Source organism: Hypanus sabinus, chromosome 10, assembly GCF_030144855.1.
Source record: "Hypanus sabinus isolate sHypSab1 chromosome 10, sHypSab1.hap1, whole genome shotgun sequence".
NCBI lineage: Eukaryota > Metazoa > Chordata > Chondrichthyes > Myliobatiformes > Dasyatidae > Hypanus > Hypanus sabinus.
Genome location: NC_082715.1, coordinates 33,711,748 through 33,734,893, shown reverse-complemented (window position 1 = coordinate 33,734,893; position 23,146 = coordinate 33,711,748). Strand labels below are relative to the sequence as shown.

The 23,146-nt window shown below is 45.4% G+C and overlaps 1 protein-coding gene across 1 annotated transcript in view; it reads right to left on the bottom strand.

Moving 5' to 3' along the window:
• Window positions 1–23,146, bottom strand: part of LOC132400421 (macoilin-like) — a 70,640-nt gene that overhangs the window by 3,101 nt on the left and 44,393 nt on the right. Inside the window, exons 7-10 of the mRNA XM_059981359.1 lie at window positions 21,864–22,022; window positions 21,558–21,740; window positions 19,718–19,838; window positions 257–431 (exon numbers count right to left, since the gene is read on the bottom strand). Of these exons, the coding sequence (XP_059837342.1) occupies window positions 257–431; window positions 19,718–19,838; window positions 21,558–21,740; window positions 21,864–22,022 (638 nt within the window). The remainder of the gene's footprint in view (window positions 1–256; window positions 432–19,717; window positions 19,839–21,557; window positions 21,741–21,863; window positions 22,023–23,146) is intronic.

The following is a 23,146-nucleotide window of genomic DNA, read 5'->3' as shown; positions in this document are numbered from 1 at the left end:
TGGTAAAATTGAAAACCCAGACATATGGCAAATTGGTCCTCAGTGTGTGATATGTCAATAAATCACATTGACGCCTGTCAAAATGTCAGCTTTTACTGTTGGATTGTAAAACACAGGAGCAGTAATGGTATGGTAGATCTTTCTTCTGCACAACCTCCATGCCCCAAAATAGTACTGGCACACTTAGTTCTCAAAAAGGCCATGAAAATTCATTATAAATGATAACAATGACTTTAATATTGTAAACACTACTTACCTTGTGCAATCTCTAGTTGTCTCCTGGCATCTCCAAGAGCAGAGAAAAGGTCCAGTTTGATCCTGGTCTCTGCACTGAGATTGGTTTCTAAGTGCTGAGTTTTGTCCTGCATGGCTGTAAGAGCTGCCATTAGCATTTCAGTCTCCTGTTCAGTTTCTTTATACTTGCAAAGTTCCTGCAGTAAAGTGATAAAAGCAGCCAATTCAGATAATTTTTCAATACTACCATCTTAATTAGAATCTTCAAAACTCTGTTTGGAAAAGGGTTTACCCACTTAAGTCTGATTTTTTTTTAAACCCCGTTCTCCTGCTTTCTCCCTGTAACCTTTCACCCACTTACTTCAGGCCCAGAACATCGCTCCTTAGAGAAGTGACACAAAGTTGCTCACGGTATTCCAAATGTGATTGGACCAATGCCTTAGAAAGCCTCGTCAGTGCCTTCGTCCCTTCATCAAAATGAATGTTAACATTGCATTTGTCTTCTTTGCTAGCAACTCAGTTAGCAAGCTAATCTTCAGGAAACCCTGAGCCAGATCTTCCAAGTCCCTCTATGCCTCGAAGTTCTGAATTCTCTCCCTCAGTACTTTCATTCTCCCTACCAAAGTGCATGAGCTTACACTTCCCTATAGTATATTCTATTTGCCTCCTCTCACAACCTATCTAGGCTCTCCTGCAGACTCCCTGCATCTGCAAAATTACCTGTCCCCCTATCTATCTAGCTATTATCTACAAAACCTGGTCACAATGACATCCATTCCTTCATTCCGGATTATCAAACTGTGAAGTAAAAAGTTCAGACCCCTGCAGAATTCCACTAGTCACCAACTGCCGTCTTGAAAGTAACTCCTTTATTCCCACTCTCTGTCTCTGCCAGTGTAGGGAGAGTGTCAAACACAGACCATAGGATGCAAGAAATGCAGAAGGGCTCCAGTCTCCAAAGCTCTGCCCAAGTGACCTTGCGCTTGGGAAGATCCCATCTCCTCCCCAACTCCACTGCCTTCCTTAACCGTCTTTTGTCCTCATGATTTCTTACCCCTGCCTGGATCATGTCGTGCCTGTCCCTTTCACTTCCACTCCCCCGTCACTGGAAGTGTGCAGAGCCGAGGCCTTGCTGACCCAGGTGTGGGTTTCCACTGATGTCTGTCAATTGCAGGAAGCTCACTGCCTGGTCTGTAGCCGAGTTGGCAGCCCACTTTCAGCCCAGTCTTGTTGTGACTCCTGCTTAAATTATTAGTTTGTCATCTGAGCCCCTCAGTGTCAACACAACTCTATACTTTGCCACCTTGAACCCCTCTGCTACCGATGACAATGGGAGCTGTGGCTGGCCTGATCTTGTGTACAGCCCCACTGAAGAAAAACTTGGGGGATACCCCAGCCTCCTGTGCAGGTGCTTGTCGACTTTCCTCTCGATGCCTTCTACAGTAGTCATGGGGATAAACTTCTAAAGGGATTGAACAGACTAGATGCATAGATGCAGGAAGATTGTTTCCGATGTTGGGGAAGTCCAGAACGAGGGCTCGCAGTTTAAGGATAAAGGGGAGGCCTTTTAGGACCGAGATGAGGAAAAACTTCTTCACACAGAGAGTGGTGAATCTGTGGAATTCTTTGCCCCAGGAAACAGTTGAGGCCGGTTCATTGGCTATATTTAAGAGGAAGTTAGATATGGCCCTTGTGGCTAAAGGGATCGGGGGTATGGAGAGAAAGCAGGTACAGGGTTCTGAGTTGGATGATCAGTCATGATCATACTGAATAGCGGTGCAGGCTCGGGCTGAATGGCCTATTCCTGCACCTATTTTCTGTGTTCTTATGGGGAACTCGTGCACCATGAAAAGCCAGAGCAGCCTTGGTAGAAGACCGTGCTGGTGCAACCATGTCCTAAATTTACCAGGGAGTCCAGTTCTGTCGATCTTCTTCAGCCACTCTTCAGCCTGCTTTGCAGTGTCAGTGACGTTGGCACTGTCCACCATTGCTACATTAAACCACTTTCCCAGACACTTGACTGGGTTGTCCCCTATGGATGGAGTGACTCCTCCCTGTATTTGAAGACTGAACTTGCTAGTAACCTTGCCCTTTTTGATCACCGTGCACCTGGACTTTCTGGCCTTGAAGATCATCCTAGCCCAGGTAGCTACGGTGTCCAGGGTTTCCATTGCCCATCTTGCTTGGACATGGGTTACAGTGGTTAAGATGAGGGAGATGGTACAATCAGTAGGAATCCCTTTTTTGGGGGTCTTGCCACCTGATTGTAAAGTGAGCTGAAGCGAAGCGTAGCTTGAATCCTCCCAGGTAGCTGGTGATCATTTCTCACGTTACTGGTGGGATGTGGTAGTGGTCCAGGCTGGCCTGGATGGGCATGTGTGGAATTGATCTGTTGGTGTTGGCTAGGTCTAACCAAACAACTGTTGGGTCACCTTTCATCCGCAAGGCCTCGCCGATCAATTGGCTGATTATTGAGATGTGTTCAAGGCACCCAGAAAAAGCACCTTGGGAATAAAGCACTCTTCAGCCATTTTCCAGCTTGGTGGGATAGAGCCTTTTGTCCAAATCTTCCTCATTATCTTCCACAATCTCCAGAGGAGCTTTGGGCATTTCTTATAAACCTTGTAGGGCGTGTCACTTGGTCCTGGGACGGCAGATGACTTTGCTCTCTTGATGATATCCTGGACCTTCTGCCATGTAGGCTCTGCCACATTCAGCACAGTTGCTGAGATTCTCGGTTGGGGGACTTCTGAGCTGAATTTTCGAACATGATTCCCACGGGGATCGCTGTGCGTTTCCCACAGAAATTCTTTCACCTCCTGCTTTGAGCTGGTTAGGGTGCCAGATTTTCACTAGTTAAGAAGAGCCCTGGTGAACCTGAATGGCTTGTTAAAATACTGCTCCCGTCTTCTCTCTTCCCCCGTTCTTTGCTTTCACAGCTGCTCCACCCTCGACCAGCTGTCCCCACAGTTTGACACCTGCTTTTTCGTCAGGTGAACTGTTTCTGAATTGGTTGTTCAGGGTCTTTATCCTGCTTCTCAGGTGGTGAATCTCCCTCTCCCTCCTGTTCATCATAATGGTTTAAGATCCCTTTTCTTCTCCATTGGGCCAAATCGTTCTTCAGCAAAGTTGAACACAATGACTGTGAGGGAGCTGACTTTCTGTAGACAGGTCTTGCCAACGTAGCTTCCAAGAAGCAATCCAGGTCACCATCAAACTGCTTCCAAGATACATTGTCTGATGGTTCAGGCCATCTGATCCTCTCTTTCCTTGTGACAGAGGGGGCACTCACTTGGTCCCTTCATTGGCACTAGGTGGCTCAGGTGTGAAGAGATCTTCAGCTCTGTGGGCTGCTTCCTGGCTGGAGGTCTCCATCATCTCATCGGATGTTGAGTACACACATTACACTTGAGTCGCCTTTGTTCAGCAGCTGGACCTGCTTTGGTGTATCTTGAAGGCCTTTGACGTTTTTGCAGATTTTGCTGCAATGGCACTTTGCCGCTTAACTGGAGCAGGAAAATTATGCCAAACAGTTTCTAACTAGTGTGGGCATTAAGACAGTACATCGTGCATAGAGCAAACCGTTTATAAGTAGCATCAGTTGACCATAAAGATCATAAGATAGAGCAGCAGAATTAGACCATTTGGCCCATTTCACCATGGCTGATCCAGATTTCCTCTCAGCCCCGGTCTCCTGCCTTCTCCCCATATCCCTTCATGCCCCGACCAATCAAGAATTTATTCATCTCTGCCTTAAATATACACCTAGACTTGGCCTCTACAGCTGCCTGTGGCAAAGTATTCCACAGATTTACCACTCTCTGGCTAAAGAAATTCCTCCTCATCTCTATTCTAAAAGGATGCCCCTCTATTCTGAGGCTGTGTCCTCTGGTCTTAGACTCTCCCAGTACAGGAAACACCCTCTCCACATCCATTCTGTCAAGGCCTTTCAGCATTCGATAGGGTTCCATAAGGTCATCCCTCACTCTTCTGAATTCTAGTGAATACAGGTCCAGAGCCATCAAGTGCTCTTCATATGACAAACCATTCAAATCTGGAATCATTTTCATGAACCTCCTTGAACCCTCTCCAATTTCAGCACAACCTTTCTAAGATAAGGGGCCCTAAACTGTTCACAATACTCCAAATGAGGCCTCAGCAGGGCTTTATAAAGTTTTAACATTGCATCCTTGCTTTATGTTCTAGCCCTCTTGAAATGAATGCTAACATTGCATTTGCCTTCTTCACCACAGACTCAATCCGCAAACTAACCTTCAGGGAATCTGGCACAAGAGCTCCCAAGTCCCTTTGCACCTCAAATTTTTTAAAATTCTCTCTCCATTTAGAAAATATTCAACCCTTTCATTTCTTCTACCAAAGTGCATGACTTATATACTTCCCAACACTATTCCATCCGTCATTTCTTTGCCTATTCTCTTAATCTGTCTACGTAGCTGCCCTACATCCTCAAAACTATCTGTCCCTCCATCTACTTCATATCATCTGCAAACTTTTCAACAAACCCATCAATTCCATCAACCAAATCATTGACATATAACGTAAAAAGAATCAGTTTCAACACAGACCCCTGTGAAACCACTAGTCACTGGCAGCCAGCCAGAAAAGGTTCCCTTTATTCCCACTCTTTGCCTCCTGCCAACCTGCCACTGTTTTATCCATGCTAGAATCTTTCCTGTAACACCATGTGTGCACCTTGTCAAAGGCCTTCTGAAAATCCAAGAACACTTCATCAACTGATCCTCCTTTGTCTATCCTGCTTGTTGTTTCTTCAAAGAATTCCAACAGATTTGTCAGGCAAGATATTTCCTTGAGGAAACCAGGCTGACTTTGGCCTATTTTATCATGTGCCTCCAAGTACCCTGAGACCTCATCTTTAATAATCGACTCCAACACCTTCCCAACCACTGAGGTCAGACTAACTGGCTTATAGTTTCCTTTCTTCCGTCTCTCTCCCTTCTTGAAGAGTGGAGTGACAATTGCAACTTTCCAGTCTTCTAAAATCTTGTGATTCTTTAAAGATCATTACCAATGCCTCCATGATCTCTTCAGCCACCTTTCAGAACTCTGAATACACCATCTAGTCCAGGTGACTTATCTACCTTCAGACCGTTCAGTTTCCCAAAAACTTCTCTAGTTATGGTAACTTCACACACTTCATGCCCCCTGACACCTCGAACTTCCACCGTGCTGCTACTGTGTTCCACAGTGAACATTCAGATCCTCCCTCATTTTCTTGTCCCTCATCACTACCTCTCCAGCATCATTTTCCAGCAGTCCAATATCCACCCTCACTTCTCCTTTACACTTCATGCATCTGAATAAACATTTGGTATCCTCTTTAATATTGCTGGCTAACTTAGTTTTGTTTTCCATCTTTTCCTTGTTAATGACTTTTTCAGTTGCCTTCTGTTGGTTTTTAAAGGCTTCAAAATCCCCTAACTAATGACTAATTTTTGCTCTATTATATGCCCTCTTTTTGGCTTTTATTCTGGCTTTGACTTCCTTTGTTAGCCATAGTTGTGTCATCTTAGCTTTAGAATAATTCCTCCTCTTTGGGATGTATCTATCCTGTGCCTTCTGAATTGCTTCCAGAAATTCCAGACGTTGCTGCTCTGCCATCATCCCCACCAGTGTTCTTTTCCAAACCATTTTGGCCAAATCCTCTCTCGTGCTTCTGTAATTCCTTTTACTCACTGTAAGACTTCAGCTTCTCCTTCTCGAATTTCATGGTGAATTTGATCATGTTATGATCTCTTCCCCTAAGGTCTATTTTACCCTAAGCTCTCTAATCAATTCTGGTTCATTTCACAACACCCATTCCAGAATAGCCGATCCTTTAGTGGAGCAGCTCTAAAAAGCCATCTTGTAGGCACTCTAGAAACTCCCCCTCCTGGAATCCAGCACCAACCTGATTTTCTCAATCTATCTGCATATTGACTATTGTAACATTGCCCTTTTGGCATGCATTTTCTATCTCCCATTGTAATTTGTAGACCACATCTTTACTACTGTTTGGGGGCCTGTATACAACTCCCATCAGAGTCTTTTTTACCCTTGCAGTCCCTTCATTCTATCCACAATGATTCAACACCTTCCCATTCTATGTCAACTCTTTCTAATGACTTGATTTCATTTTTTACTAACAGAGCCATGCTGCCCCCTTTGCTTTCCTACCCATCTTTTTGATACAAGGTGTATCCTTCGACATGAAGCCCTCGGCTATAATCTCTTTCACCATGATTCCGTGATGTCTACAACATCATACCTGCCAATCTGCAACACCTCATTCCGTATACTGCACACATTCAAGCACCACATCTTCAGTCCTGTATTCACCCTTTTCGATTTTGTTCACCTTTTTACATTACAACTCATCCTGTTGACTGCAATTTTGCTCTATCAACAGCCTCTCTTCACTACACATTGCCTCTGTTTGTAAACCAGCTATCTCATCTTCAGCACTTTTATCAGCCTTTCCTATGACACTTCTTGCATTGAAATATAGGCAGCTCAGGACACTAGTCGCACCATGCTCAACCTTTTGATTCCTGACTTTATCTGAAGTCTTACCAAAATCTGCCTCCACAACCTCTCCACTATCTGTTCTGGCATTCTGGTTCCCACCCCCTTGCAACTCTAAAGTAAACCCCTCTGTGCAGAACGAACAAATTGTCCAGCTAGGATATTAAAACAACACACACAAAATGCTAGTGGAACACAGCAGGCCAGGCAGCATCTATAAGGAGAAGCACTGTCGATGTTTTGGGTCGAGACCCTTCGTCAGGACTCAGCGCTTCTCCTTACAGGTTTTGTGTGTGTGTTGTTTGAATTTCCAGCATCTGCAGATTTCCTCGTGTTTGCAGCTAGGATGTTAGTTCTCTTCCAGTTCAGGTGCAATCTGTCCCTTCTTTACAGGTCCCACCTTCCCTGAAAGAAAGCCCAATGATCCAAAAGTCTTCTTCCCTCCCTCCCACACCAACTTCTTAGTCATGTATTAAATAATATGATTTTCCTAGTTCTAGCCTCACTAGCATGTGGCATGGGTAGCAATCCTGAGATCACAACCCTGGTGGTCCAGCCCTTTAACTCCCTATGCAGAACCTCATCACTCATCCTACCCATATCATTGATACCTACATGGACCACAACTTCTGGCTGTTCACCTTACCAGTTAAAAATGCTGAGGAATCAATGAGATACCCCAGATCCTGGAACCTGGGAGATGTCATACCATCTGGGAATCTTGTTCTCACCCACAGAACCTCCTGTCCATTCCCCTATCACCACAGTGTGCCTCTTCTCCCTCCTTCCCTTCAGAGTCACAGAGGTAGACTCAGTGCCAGAGACCTGAACACTGTGACTTTCCTCTGTTATGTCATCTCCCCCCTGACAGTATCCAAATTGATATACTTGTTGAGGGGGATAGCCACAGGGGTACTCTGCAGGAGTACCCTTTCTTGACTGTCATCCAGTTTCCTGTGTCCTGCTCCTTGGGTGTAACTACCTCTCTATATGCCCAATCTATTACCCTTTCTGCCTCTCAAATGACCTGGAGTTATTCCACTTCTGGAGTCTCCTTTTACTTTTTTGGCTAATTTACCCCTGTATTTCATCTTCTCCTTCATAGCTGCTTTAGTTATCTGTTGTAGCTTTAAAAGGCTTTCCAACCTCTTGGCTGCCCACTAATCTTTGCCATATTGCTATTCTTTTATGTTGCTGCTGACTGCCCTTGCCAGCCATAGTTGAACTGTCTTCCCTTCAGTGTCCTCCTTCTTCCATGGGAAGAAATTCTTCCGCATCTCCCAAATTACCCCAGGAAACTCCCACCATTGCAGCTCCGCTGTCTTTCCGGCTCGGATCCCCTTCCAATCCATTCCGGCCTGCTCTCCCTCAAGGTTACCTATAGTTCCCTTTACTCATCTGCACAGCCATTACAACGGATTTCAGCTTCTCTCTCTCAAACTGCAGGATGAATTCTATTATATTATTGTCACTGCCTCCTAAGGATTCCTTCACCTTAAGCTCCTTGATCAGGTCTCCCTCATTACAAATTCACTATAGTCTGTTCCTTAGTGGCATCCACCACAAGCTCATCTAAAATGGCATCTTGTAGATATCCCATGAATTTACTTTCTTAAGGTCAACTACCAATCTGGCTTTCACTACCAATCTGAATATTGAAGTCCCCTCCGATCCCACTGTAACAGTACCTTTCGCGCATTCCTTTTCTATCTCCATGTCGTGACCTTTATTCAGAGAATTGTACGTAACTCCCATCAGAGTCTTTTTTACCTTTCCAGCTCCTCAAACCCACACGCATAGTTTCCACATCATCTGATCCTATATTGCTCCTTGCTACCGACAGAGCCAGCCCATCCCTGCTGCCCACCTGCCTGCCTTGTCAATAATGTGCAGATCCTTGGATATTTAGCTCACGGCTCTGATACCCATTCAGCCCTGTCTCTGTGATGGTATCTGTGCTGTAACCTCATTTCTCTTGTTACTTACACAACGTACATTCAAATACAACATCTTCAGTCATGGATTCATTACCTCCCTCTCTAGTCACCCTGATGTTGTTCTAAACCCTTTCTGAACTCCCTACCCTACTTTTTTTTTTAATTTGGAGAGTTCAATAACCTTTCCTGCACTTCGCTTCCCTTTAAACTCTTCCTCATTCTACTGTGCCATTGAAACCCCCCTCCCCCCACTGTTTAGCTTAAGACCCTACTGATGCCATTCACCACAACTCTGCTCCTAACATGACTCAAGTGAAGCCCATCCTATCAGAATAGCTCCCTCCTTTCCCCTGGTGGTGGCAATGCTCCAAGAATTCAAAGCCACTTCTCTGCCACCAGTCTTTGAGCTATGTGTATATTTCTTTTGTCTCGGGTAGTAAATGGGTAGTAATTCAGAAATTCTGAATTACACTAGTGAAATTTAAGAGACTACTAGACAGGTATATGGAGGAATTTAAGGTGGGGAGGGGATATATGGGAGGCAGGGTTAAGGTTCAGCACAACATTGGGGGCCGAATGGCCTGTACTGTGCTGTACTATATTCTATGTTCTATGTTCAAAGGACAGAGATCTATAGACCATTGGACATTCAAAGAAACTAAGAACTCGCAGATAGGGCACACAGAATAGACTTGTTACATATCAGGCCCATTCCTTTTCAATGGTGGAATACGAATGTATGTTGAACTCATATGTTGAAGGATGACGTGATCTGATCTTCAATTACTCAAGCATCTTATTAGCTACAAAGCACATGATGGTTCTTTCCACGCTAATGTCTGCTCCAGATCAAAGGAACATCTTTATACACAGTTCATTCATTCATTATATGCCATGTCATATGAGGTGGGTGATCGTGGTCTTGACCATGATTGTTCTAGAGAAGTGGCTTGCTATTGCCTTCTTTCTGGTCAGTGTCTTTACAAGACAGCACACCACAGCCATTATCAATACTCTTCAGAGATTGCCTCCCTGGTTTCAGTGGTGATACAACCAGGACTTGTGTGATGTGCACCAGCTGCTCATACGACCATCCACCACCTGCTCCCCTAGCTTCACGTGACCCTGATGGGGGGGCTAAGCAGGTGTCACACCTTGACGTGCAGGCTAGCTGAGGGAAGGAGCGTTTTACACCTCCTTTAGTATCTCCAGCCCGCCGCCCTTTATTTACAGTATAAACTAATAACAGTTTAAATAATAATAAATCTGTTTAATAGTGCAATCACAGGTGCATTTATTGTTCACACTGATGTTCAAAGTTCGAAGTAGATTTGTTATCAAAGAACATACAGTCACCATATGCAAGCCTGAGATTGTGCACCTGGGATTCCAGTGATAGAATTATTGATTCTATTATGGTTTATTTATTGAGTCTGCCCACAAGAAAACGAATCTCAGGATTGTACATGGTGATATATTTGTACTTTGGTATTAATCTTTGAAGATTGATTATTGAGCAGTAAATGCAAGTGACACAATAATATCAATGAAAGACCACCCCCAACATGATGGACAAACCAGCAATGTGCAAAAGTCAACTGTGCAAATGCAAAATAAAAATAATAATAATAAATAAATATGAAATAAATATTGAGAGCTTGAGATGAAGAGTCCTTGAAAGTGAGTCCATCAGTTATGAGAAAAGTTCACTGATGGGGTGAGTGAAGTTGAGTGAAGTTATCCCCTCTGGTTCAAGAGCCTGTTGCTGAGGGTTAATAACGGTCCCTGAACCTGGCGGTGTGAGTTCTGAGGCTTCTGTACCTTCTTCCCGATGGCCTGGGTGGTGAGGGTCCTTGCTGATGGATGCTGCTTTCCTGTGACAGCGCTCTGTATAGATGTGCTTAATAGTGGGGAGGCTTTAGCTGTGATGGACTGGGCCGTATCCACTACTTTTTGTAGGATTTTCCATTCAAGCACATTGGAATTTCCATACCAGGCTATGAAGCAACCAGTCAATATACTCTCCACCACACACCTGGAGATGTTTGCAAAGCTTTAGATGACAGGTCGAATCCTTGCAATCTCCTAAGAAAGTAGAAATGCTGATGTGCATTCTTCGTAATGGCATTTATGTATTCAACGCAGGACAGTTCCTCTAAAATGATAACACCGAGGAATTTAAAGTTTCTGACCCTCCCCACCTCTGATCCCCGATGAGGACAGGCTCTTGGACTTACGGTTTCCTCATCCTGAAGTGAATAATCGGCTCCTTGTTCTTGCTGATATTGATCTGCCGTCTATATGCTAATTCGTCACCACTCTTGCTTTGGCCAATGACGGTGGTGTCATCGGCAAATTTTAATAAGGCTTTGGAGCTCAGATGTTAAGCACTAGAAGTGACCAAGTTGATATCTACACCTCTAGCAACACAGCGTTTTCTAAAGGTGTTGATTTTTCTAAGCTGCGTATGTCAACCAGCTCTGGAGCCCTAACCTGCAGCTAACATTCCCGATAACTGGCATCAGAAAATGAGTATTCTTAAGCTGTTTGAAGTGGGCACAGAAGTGTACTCGGCAACAGCTGTTAGTAATTTACATAATTATGAATAAAAATTAATTGCCAAGACTTGCTACCATTTTCCAAAATCCAATAACACTGATTTTTTCCGCTAATATAAAATTTCTCAATAATCCTCTTTCTTGTGACAATGTTACATTTTAAAAAAGTTAAACAAGCAGTATCAACGTTGTATCAACTGAGCAATCTTGAAACTGTTTGTGTAGTTCAAAGAAGTTACCCAAGAAAGCGCGGTTAACAGTCTTAAACAGTGACTTTTCAATGCCAATTTTGAAAAGTCTTGTTCAGCACTGTGTCTAGTTTAGAGGGATACAGTATCAACACTTCAAACCACAAGCTTTTGCCAAAAAGTAGGGTATAGAACCAGCTCTTTATTTGATATGTTAATGAAAAACATAACAAGATGCTACAAGTTTAGTGTTTACTTCCTTTCCAAAACACTTCAGGTGTCATACTCCACTGATCCATACTCTCTTTCACTCTTATCGCGAGTATTTTCCCTACAGAGTTTATTTTCAATCTGTTGCCACTGGCAGGCACACAGCCAATCTTCACACCTGCCAACCAGCCAAACTGCCACCTGGTGCTCACTTGATGTTATTGCACCCAACCAACAAATCACTGCGCCGCCCAGTCCTTGGAAACCAGCCAACCAGCCACACAGTTTTTCTGACAATTTCTCCTCCTTCATTCATTTTTCATTCCCCATTCTGATTACCCTCTCACTCCCTCACTTCTCCTCACCTGCCCATCACCTTCCTCTGCTTCTCCTCCTTCCCTTTCTTCCATGACCGACACTCCTCTCCTATCAGATTCCTTCTTCCTCTTCCACCTATCCTCGCCCAGCTTCTTACTTCTGCCCACCTACACACACCCACCTTCACTCTCACCTGGTCTCACCTGCCAGCTTGTAACCTTTCACATCCCCCCTCCCCTGTCCTATTCTGGCTTCTACCCCTTCCTGTCCAATCCTGATAAAGGGTCTCGGCCTAAAACATTATTGCTTATTCCCCTCCGTTGATGCTGCCTGACTTGCCCAATTCCTCCAGCATTTCACCCAATACCATTGCATCCAGTTCATCCAGTTAATCCACCACAGCACCACCTAGTGTTCACCCTATACTATTGCACCCAAACCAACAGCCACAGCACCACCCAGTGTTCACCCTATACTATTGCACCCAAACCAACAGCCACAGCACCACCCAGTGTTCACCCTATACTATTACACCCAAACCAACAGCCACAGCACCACCCAGTGTTCACCCTATACTATTACACCCAAACCAACAGCCACAGCACCACCCAGTGTTCACCCTATACTATTACACCCAAACCAACAGCCACAGCACCACCCAGTGTTCACCCTATACTATTACACCCAAACCAACAGCCACAGCACCACCCAGTGTTCACCCTATACTATTACACCCAAACCAACAGCCACAGCACCACCCAGTGTTCACCCTATACTATTACACCCAAACCAACAGCCACAGCACCACCCAGTGTTCACCCTATACTATTACACCCAAACCAACAGCCACAGCACCACCTAGAACTCACCCTATATTGTTGTTGTTGTTGTTCGTCCTTCGGAGTCGAAGACGACCACGACTTCTGTCAGGTGGGGGGTTTGTGACTGTGGGTCCGAAGGTGACTGGTGAGGCCAATCCGGGCCCTGAAAGCTCGCCCACATGTGGGACACATGAGGGTAGGTGCTGCAGTGGAAGTGGAGGTAGTTCGAGCCTTGCGCGTGGTATGTTTCCTCAGAGCCTCTGCGGTGCGTCTGATTTCTGCTGCATACACTCCTTTAGTGGTCCTGCTCCACCAGGTTAGGCGGTCCAGAGCAAGCGATTCCCAGCTACTGGGATTGATGTTGAGGTCTTTGAGGGACACTTCGAGGCAGTCTTTGAAAAGTTTCTTCTGTCCTTCAACTGAGCGCTTGCCCTGGCTCAGCTCTCCATACAGCAGCTGTTTTGGTAGTCAACTGTCAAACATCCTGATGACATGGCCAGCCCATCTGGCTTGGGCTTTCTGTAGGAGGGTGTAAACGCTGTGGGTGCTAGCCCGCTCCAGGACCTCCGTGTCTGGGACTTTGTCCTGCCATCGTACGTGGAGAAGCCTGCGGAGGCAGCTCAAGTGGAAGTGGTTGAGCTGTTTAGCGTGTCTGCTGTAGACAGTCCAGGTCTCTCTGGCATAGAGGAGGGTGGTGAGAACCACTGCTCGGTAGACCTTCAGCTTGGTGGTAAGGCTGAGTCCTCTCCGCTCCCATACATTCTCACGGTGTCTCCCAAAGGCTGCACTGGCTTTGGTAATTCTGTTTACACCCAAACCAACAGCCACAGCACCACCTAGTGTTCACTGTATACTATTGCACCCAAACCAACAGCCACAGCACCACCCAGAGTTCACCCCATAGTCTTGCATCTTGCCAATCGCCACATCACCACCCATCTTGGTGGTGGGAACAAGGCGAAATCTGGTCAATAATGCCAGAAAAAAAGTAGCAGCTTATCGGAGAGTGGTAGGCCATCCAGCAGTGAAGAGGTATCTACTCTCCGCAAAGAGCAAAAGGATTGCCTACAAGGTTTGGACTATGTTCTCATTCCCAGTGAAAAGAAAGAGATTAAGATTTTTTTAAACATTAGCTTTATTTAAGACGTGTACAATGAAACATCAAAACATACAGTGAAATACATGGTCTGTATTAATGATCAAGGGTCCAAGGGTATGCTGGGGGCAGGCTGCAAGTGTAGCCATGCATCCAGAGACAACATTGCATGCCCACACCTTACCAACTCTAACCCTGACTTCTTTGAAATGTGGGAGGAAACAAGGGAACATGGAGTAAACACATGCAGCCACAGAGTGAATGTACAGACTCCTTATTGATAACGATGGGAATGGAACCCTGATCGTTGGTGCTGTAAAATATTCTACAATGCTCATGGGAAAATGCATTTCGTCCAACAGTAGGGGATTAAACGTCTGCAGGGCTTATTTTACTTTCTCAATAAATAAAGCCTGGGCAATCTGCTCGCAAACAAGCTCAGGTATGCAGTTCTGAAGCTCCTGTCTGACATGACCCAACCAGTGAGGCCAATGAACATCCAAGATCACCTGCTGAAAGCCAAGGGTCTTCAGGATCTACAGTCGGCACTCCTTATCCGTGGGGGATTGGTTCCGAGACCCCCACGGAGACCAAAAAACTTGGATGCTCAAGTCCCTTATTTAACCTGTCTCAGTCTGGTGGACTTTAGGACCCAGCGCAGCTCTAAATCTGTAGTGTATCTGTTCACGAAAATAATCACAATCACGATTGAAAATAAAGTGGAAGTAATAAAGCAATCGGAAACAGGTGAAACGTTATTGGGCATTGGAAAAGTGTTAGGTTACAGTCGGTCAACAATCGGAACAATTCAAATTTGACTTAACGATGGACTCCTTTCATAACCAGGGGACTGCCGGTACTTTTAAATCATCTCTAGACCACCTATAATACCTAATACAAGGTAAATGCTATGTAAGTAGTTGTATTGTTTAGGGAATAATGACAAGAAAAAATAGTCTGTACATGCTCAAACAACGAGTGCTGGAGAGAGAATTTCTGGGTTTTCCTGATCTGCAGTTGGTTGAATCCGCGCATACGGAATCCGCATATAAGGAGGGCCAACTGTAGTTGGTGGAACTGTCACCGCCTGCATACTCACACACCTCGATAATAAATGTACTTTGAATCACACTTTACTGGTGCACAAGAACAGTCCAATCCCTGTCCCTGAAGCGCTCTGAATTTACAGCTCAAAATTGCCAATTCTGTACAGGCAGTGATTGAATTGAAACAACATGCACTTCTGAATCCCTTTATTTGCATATCTAAGGACCAATTGTAATGCATATTTCAGGTGTTAATAACCAATGAAATCTACAATAAGATGAGAATCAGTGAAATAGCTAGTATTCCTTACAATCCTTCATATTTTTGTTTTGGTACAGCCAGTGAAAAGCTGTGAAATGCAGAGCTCGACTCTCAATGTTCAAGGTTAACCTGCAAGCAAGGGTGACAGCACAGAGCTTGAAGACATCTTCACCCTTGCCTTGCTGCAACCTTCAAAACATGCCGTATCCATGTTACTCCCAAGAACATGGAAGCACCTTTATGAACCCCCACAGCCCCCAATGACCCTGTGAGCTCAGTGTCTGAGGTCAACATAAATGATCCATCAAGAGGGTGAATCTACGGAAGGCACCATTCCCACCTGAGTACTGTGGGTCTATGACGATCAACTTGCTGGACCGGTTACAGATATCTTCACCCTCTTCCTTCAGCAGTCTGAGGTCCCCACCTGATTCAAACAGGGATCAATCATACTGGTGCCCAAGAAGAACACGGAGTCCTGCCTCAATGACTATTGTCCAACAGATCTCACATGCACCATGATGAAGTGCTTTGAGAGGTTGGTGATGAAATATATCAACTTCTTTTTATGTTATACGTCAATGACTCGGACGTTGGAATTGATGGCTTTGTGGCCAAGTCTACGGATGAGATGAAGATAGGTGGAGAGGAAGGTGGATTTGAGAAGTAGAGAGGCTACAGACGGACTTAGATTCAGTAAATGGGCAAAGAAGTGGCAGACGGAATACAGAGTCATGGCCATGCAATTTGATAGAAGAAATAAAAGCATAGACTATTTTCTAAATGGAGAGAAAATTCAAAAATCTGAGGTGCAAATGGACTTAGTCCTTATGCAGGATTCCCTAAAGGTTAATTTGTAGATTGAAGGGTAACGTGATGTTAGCATTCATTTTGAAGGGACTGGAACGTAAAAGCAAGGATGTAATATTGAGGCTTTATAAAGTGCTGTAAGACTGCTCTTGGAGTATTGTGTGGTGTTTTGGGCCCCTTATCTAAGAAGGGATTGGTGAGGGTTCAAACCAGGCTCACAAAAATTTTTCTGGGATTGAAAAGCTTGTCATGTGAGGAATTGATGGCTCTGTGGCTCTACTCACTGGAATTCAGAAGAATAAGGGGTGACCTCATTGAATGTTGAAAGGTCTAGATAGAGTGGATGTGGAGAGAATGTTTCATATGGTGGGAGAGTCTAAGACCAGAGGACAAGCCTTGGAATAGAGGGGTGTCCTGTTAGAACAGAGATGAGCAGCAGTTTCTTTAGCCAGAGAGTGGTGAATTCGTTGCCACAGGAGGCTGCAAAGGCCAAGTCATTGGGTAGATAGGTTCTTAAATAGTCAGGGCATGAAGGGATACGGGGAGAAGGCAGGAGATTGGGGCTGAGAGGGAAAATGGATCAGCCATTATGAAATGGCAGAGCAAATCTGATGGGCCAAATGGCCTAATTCTGCTCCTATATCTTATGGTCTAACTCCTGCCCGAGAAAAAACTTGGATCCACTCCAATTTGCCTACCGTCAGTACAGGTCCACATCACATCTCATTGACTCTTCACTCAGCTCTGGAACGTCAGGTCAACGAAGGTGCATAGGTCAGCATCGAATACAGCTCAGCATTCAACACTTCCATCCTCTCAACACTCCTCAACAAGCCCTGAGCCTCAATACCTCCCTGTGCAACTGGATTCTCAATTTCCTCATGGCAGACCCGTCAGTGCAGGTTGGCAATGACATCTCCTCCGCACGCACCACTAGCATGGGTTCACCGTAGGGCTGTGTGCTTAGCGCCCTGCTCAACTTATTTTATGTCTAAGTACAGATCTAAATGATGCATTTAATTTTTCTTTTGTTGCTGGACGAATCAAGGTAGTGCTGAATCAAGCATATAGGAAGGAGATTGAATTCAGGTTCTGCGATGCCCCAGCAACTTCTCTCTTAACATCAGCAAAGCCAAAGAAGCTGAAGGTCCATGAGCTGGTCCTCATTCAGGGTGATGCAGTCGTCAAGTCGTCACTTTTATTGTCATTTTGACCATAACTGCTGGTACAGTACATAGTAAAAATGAGACAACGTTTTTCAGGACCATGATGTTACATGACACAGTAGAAAAACTAGACTGAATTATGTAAAAAACACAACACAGAGAAAGCTACACTAGACTACAGACCTACACTGGACTGCATAAAGTGCACAAAAACAGTGCAGGCATTACAATAAATAATAAACAGGACTGTAGGGCAAAGTGTCAGGCCAGGCGCTGGGTATTGAGGAGTCTGATAGCTTGGGGGAAGAAACTGTTACATAGTCTGGTCGTGAGAGCCCGAATGCTTCGGAGCCTTTTCCCAGATGGCAGGAGGGAGAACGGTTTGTATGAGGGGTGCATGGGGTCCTTCATAATGCTGTTTGCTTTGTGAATGCAGCGTGTAGTGTAAAAGTCCGTGATGGCGGGAAGAGAGACCCCGATGATCTTCTCAGCTGACCAGCGTTGCAGGGTCTTGCGAACTGAGATGGTGCAATTTCCGAACCAGGCAGTGATGCAGCTGCTCAGGATGCTCTCAATACATCCTCTGTAGAATGTGATGAGGATGGGGGGTGGGAGATGGACTTTCCTCAGCCTTTGCAGAAAGTAGAGACGCTGCTGGGCTTTCTTTGCTATGGAGCTGGTGTTGAGGGACCAGGTGAGATTCTCCGTCAAGTGAATACCAAGAAATTTGGTGCTCTTAACGATCTCTACCGAGGAGCTGTCGATGTTCAGCGGGGAGTGGTCGCTCCATGCCCTCCTGAAATCAACAACCATCTCTTTTGTTTTGTTCACATTCAGAGACAGGTTGTTGGCTCTGCACCAGTTCGTTAGCCGCTGCACCTCCTCTCTGTAAGCTGACTCGTTGTTCTTGCTGATGAGACCCACCACGGTCGTGTCATTGGCGAAATTGATGATGTGGTTCGAGCTGTGTGTTGCAGCACAGTCGTGAGTCAGCAGAGTGAACAGCAGTGGACTGAGCACACAGCCCTGGGGAGCCCCCGTGCTCAGTGTGATGGTGTTGGAGATGCTGCTCCCGATCCGCACTGACTGAGATCTCCCAGTCAGGAAGTCTAGGATCCAGTTGTAGAGGGAGGTGTTCAGGCCCAGTAGGCTCAGCTTTCCGATCAGTTTCTGAGGGATGATTGTGTTGAATGCTGAACTAAAGTCTATGAACAGCATTCAAACGTATGTGTCTTTTTTTGTCCAGGTGGGTTGGGGCCAGGTGGAGGGTGGTGGCAATTGTGTCATCTGTTGAGCGGATGGGACGGTACGTGAACTGCAGGGGGTCCTGTAGTGTACTGGTTAGCACAGCGGTTTACAGTACCGGCGACACAAGTTCAATTCCCACTGCTGCCTGTAAGGAGTTTATACGTTCTCTCCCCGAATGCGTGGGTTTCCTCTGGGTGCTCCAGTTTCCTCCCACTGTCCCAAGGTGTACTGGCTGGTAGGTGACTTGGTGATTGTAAATTGTCCTGTTAAATTGAGCAGCTCCAGGCTCCTTGGCATTAAAATGTCAGAGGATCTGTTCCTGTGACCGGCACCTCAGTGTCATCACAGACGAAGCACAGCAGCACTTACTGTACACTTTCTGGAAAGTTTGCATGGATTTGCCATAAATTTCAGCAGATTTCATTTGATGCATAATGGGAAGTACCCTGACTGGTTACATCGTGGCCTGGTATGGAAACATCGATGCCCAGGAATGGACAAGGCTACAAGAAGTGATGGGTTCAGCCCAGTCCATCACAGGTGAAGCTCTCCCAGTCTGCGAGTACATCAACTAGTCACGCAGTATCCATCATCAAAGACCCCCACCATCCAAGCCATGCCCTCTCCTTACTACTACCATCGGGCAGGAGATAAAGAAACCTGAGTTCCCACAACACAGTTTCAGCAACTGCCAATACCATACAACTATTAGGGTCCTGCATCTGTGTGGATACCTTCACTCACCACTACTCTGATCCACAGACTCACTCTCCAGGACTCTGTACAACTCATGTTCTCAGTATTATTCTTATTTGTACAGTCATCTTCTTTGCACATCAGTGTGTGTCAGTCTTTGTCCATGTATAGTTTTTTGTAAAACTCTACTGCACTTCACTTTTCTGTAAGTGCCTGCAAGGAAAGGAATCCCAGGGCAGCATTTGGTAGAGTAGGAGCACTTTGATAATAAATATTCTTTGAATTTTGAACTTCTGTGTGAACAAACGTGAAGCCAACACTCTTGTTTTGAATGTTGGTAAAATGTCCCACAGTAGCCCACACATAGAGTCCTAGAAAAGCACAGCGCAGAAACAGGCCCTTTGGCCCATCTGGTCCGTGCTGAACCATTTAAACTGCCTACTTCCATCGAGCTACACTGAGACCACAGCCCTACCATCCACGTACCGATACAAACCATAAAACTGCAGAGCACTGAAAGAACGGTGACACTCTCAGAGATCCCTGCATCCTTCATTCTAGCTCACCTGGTATGAGAGATTTACCTGCACCTCCTGCTCTACCTTCCTCAGGTGTTCGTCTTTCATTCTGAGTTCTGTTTGCAGTTGTTTGTATTCTGCATCCATTTCCTTCACCCTGTTCTTCAGGGTGTCTGTGCAGTCTCCCCTGGAATAATAAGCCATATGGATAAGTACATAGTACGCGGGGTAAAAATAACACAGAACCCTGACATCATACCCCCCTCCTTCACCATTCCTCATCCCCTTTCCTTCTCGCACCTTATCACCTTCCCCAGTGCTCCTCCCCACTTTTCTTTCTTCCATGGCCTTCTGCCCTCTTCAATCAGACTCCCTCTTCTTCAGTCCTGTATCTCTTTCACCCATCAACTTCCCAGCTCTTTACTTCATCCCTCCCCCTCCCGATTTCACCTATCTCCTTGTGTTTCCCTCTCCCCTCACCCCCCCCCCACCACATCAACTCCTCAGCTTTTTCTCTCCAGTCCTGCCCGAATTGTCGACTGTTCTCTTTCCCACAGATCCTGGGTTCCTGCAGCATTTTGTGTGTGTGGCTCTGATTTCCAGCGTCTGCTGATTTTCTCCTGTTTGTGGAGGGAGGAGGGGGACCCAGAGGGAAGTAATGAGAGGGTGAGGAAAGGTTAAAGGTCAGAGTGTGCGTTTTGTCTCATGTTTGCATGTTTGTTCAATAATGTGGTAAAATATCTGAAGTTCTTCACAGACATTAAACAACAAAGGAACCAAATCAAAGGAGAGAAGTGGGGAAATGGAGATATCCAGGGACACAGCTGATGATTCCAACCTACCTCCTGATCAAAAACAAACATGTCGTGTCAGTCACCTCCACCTTCCATTTGTCCCAATAGGAAGCTGCCAAGGACTGCCATTTTCCACTTGTACCCAGATTGATCAAGTGATCTCAGATAGTGGGGCCCAGCAGTTAACATATTCCGGATCAACCTCCTGAGGTAGTAGATAAGTTGCTGACATACTTCACAGTTCATTCCCTCAAAATTGACTCACTGCAACTAATCTTAAACAACTCTCATACAGTTACATCTCTTGTGAATGCAATGTTGGCGTTCATTTCTAGAGGTATAGAATATAAGAGCAGGGATGTGATGTTGAGGCTCTATAAGGCACTCATGAGACCACCCTTGAAGTATTGTGTGCAGTTTTGGGCACCTTATTTTAGAAAGGATATGCTGACAATGGAGAGGGTTCAGAGAAGATTCACGAGAATGATTCCAGGAATGAAAGGGTTACCAAATGAAGAATATCTGGCAGCCCTTGGTCTGTATTCCCTGGAGTTCAGGAGAATTGGGGGGGGGGGGGTTCATAGATACATCCCAAATGTTAAAAGGCCTGAACAGATTAGATATGGCAAAGTTATTTCCCATGGTGGGGGATTCTAGGACAAGAGAGCATGACTTTGGGACTGAAGGATGTCCATTTAAAACAGAGATGTGGAGAAATTACCTTAATCAGAGGGTAGTAAATCTGTGGAATTTGTTACCACGAGCAGCTGTGGAGGCCAAGTCATTGGGTGTATTTAAGGCAGAGATAGATAGGTTCTTGATTAGCCAGGGCATCAAAGGGTATGAGGTGAAGGCAGGGGAATGGAGATGACTGGAGGAATTGAATCAGCCATGATTAAATGGCAGAGCAGATTCGATAGGCCGAACAGCCTACTTCCGCTCCTATATCTTATGGTCTTATAATCTAATTTGTTAACTGACTACAGGATAATATTTATGTCATGGATCCCATTATTAAGAAATGCTAAGCAAAAAATTAGCATGTTTCATCTTTGTACTGATTTGGAGAGAATCAGTACAAAAGCAGGCATTGTTAAAGACAGACGCAGTACCTGATGGACGCAGTGAGTGTAACAGCCCGCGTGAGAACTGAAGCTTCATCTGTCTTTCTCCTTTTTGCATCCATCAGCTGTTTCTCCAGCAGAGCTCGACTCTCCAGCTCTGAGCGAAGCCTCTTCTCTAGATAGGCAATGTTCTGCTTGTCCTTCTGTTTGGCTTGAAAAGCACAGTGCATTCTAAAAGGAAAAGAAACACAACCATCCCATTCGAACGGTGGCTAACTGCTGTCCACCTAATCTGAGAAAAATAAGCCGTCAAGTGGAGCCCACCTCATCTCTGTGCACGGTGCTCATCCCTACCTGGTCTGTAGAATCTCATTTTCTTGTCGAAGTTGAACAAGCTCAGACCGTACTTTTTGTTTGCTGTTGGTCAGTATGTTAACCTGATTGCGGAGTTCCTGCTCATTTTGCCTGGAGGCTTGTAGGTCTGCCTTCAGTTTTTTTATATCATTTTCCAGTCTAGGCAAACAAAAATTATGGTTAGCTTTGCCAGCTTTGTAAAGAAGATTGAGTAGGTACATTTTTAAGTAGTTTGTGTAAGTGCTTCAGTATTACAGCAACTTGAAAATCGTGCTTTTCAATGGAAAACTAAACTTGTCTGCTTTCCTGCATTCCCCTGGAACATTTGGTGGGGTGTAGAGACCGAATTTTAACTTGAATGATGGCGGGCGAAACCTTGAAATTGTAACCCTTGTATCTTCTGTCAAGCAAGAAGGAACTTGGAAATAAAAGCCATAGTATATCACAGCAACATGTTTACACAAGTGAATCTGCAGATGTTGGAAATAAATAAAAACACAAAATGCTGGCAGAACTCAGCAGGCCAGACAGCATCTATGGGAGGAGGTAATGACGACGTTTCAGGCTGAAACCCTTCATCAGGAGTGAAGTAACATGGGATGGTCAAGGGGGGATAAGAAGTGGGGGGGGGAGGAATGAAGTAGAAAGCTGGGAAATGATAGGCTGGACGGAAATGGGCTGGGGGAAGGTGGAGAATTATGGGAAATAAAAGAGAAAGAAAGGTAGGGCTGGGGGGAGATTATAGTGAGGGGGGATAAAAGAGAGAGAAAGAGAACCAGACTAAAATAATAGATAGGGATGGGGGTAAGGGGGGGCAGGGGTATCAACGGAGGTCTGTGAGTTGAATGTTCATGCCAGCAGGAAGGAGGCTACCTAGGTGGGAGATAAGGTATTGCTCCATCAACCTGCGTGTGGCCTCATCTTGACGGTAGAGGAGGCCATGGACAGACATGTCGGAGTGGGAGTGGTCTGTGGAATTGAAGTGTGTGGCCACAGGGAGATCCCGCCACTGCTGGAGGACTGAGCGCCTGTGTTCGGCGAAACGGTCTCCCAGTCTGCGGCGGGTCTCCCCAATGTATAAATGGCCACATAGGGAGCACCGGATACAGTATATCACCCCAGTTGACTCGCAGGTGAAGTGGTGCAAATGGAAGTATAACAGTTTCTGTCAATCACAGAATGTTAATCAGCAACAGCAACAAGAGAGAGGATGGCTACTCGATGACAGGCATTGGAAGAGGAAGCATTCGAATCAGCCACCCAGGTCTTGGTAACGTAGGCTC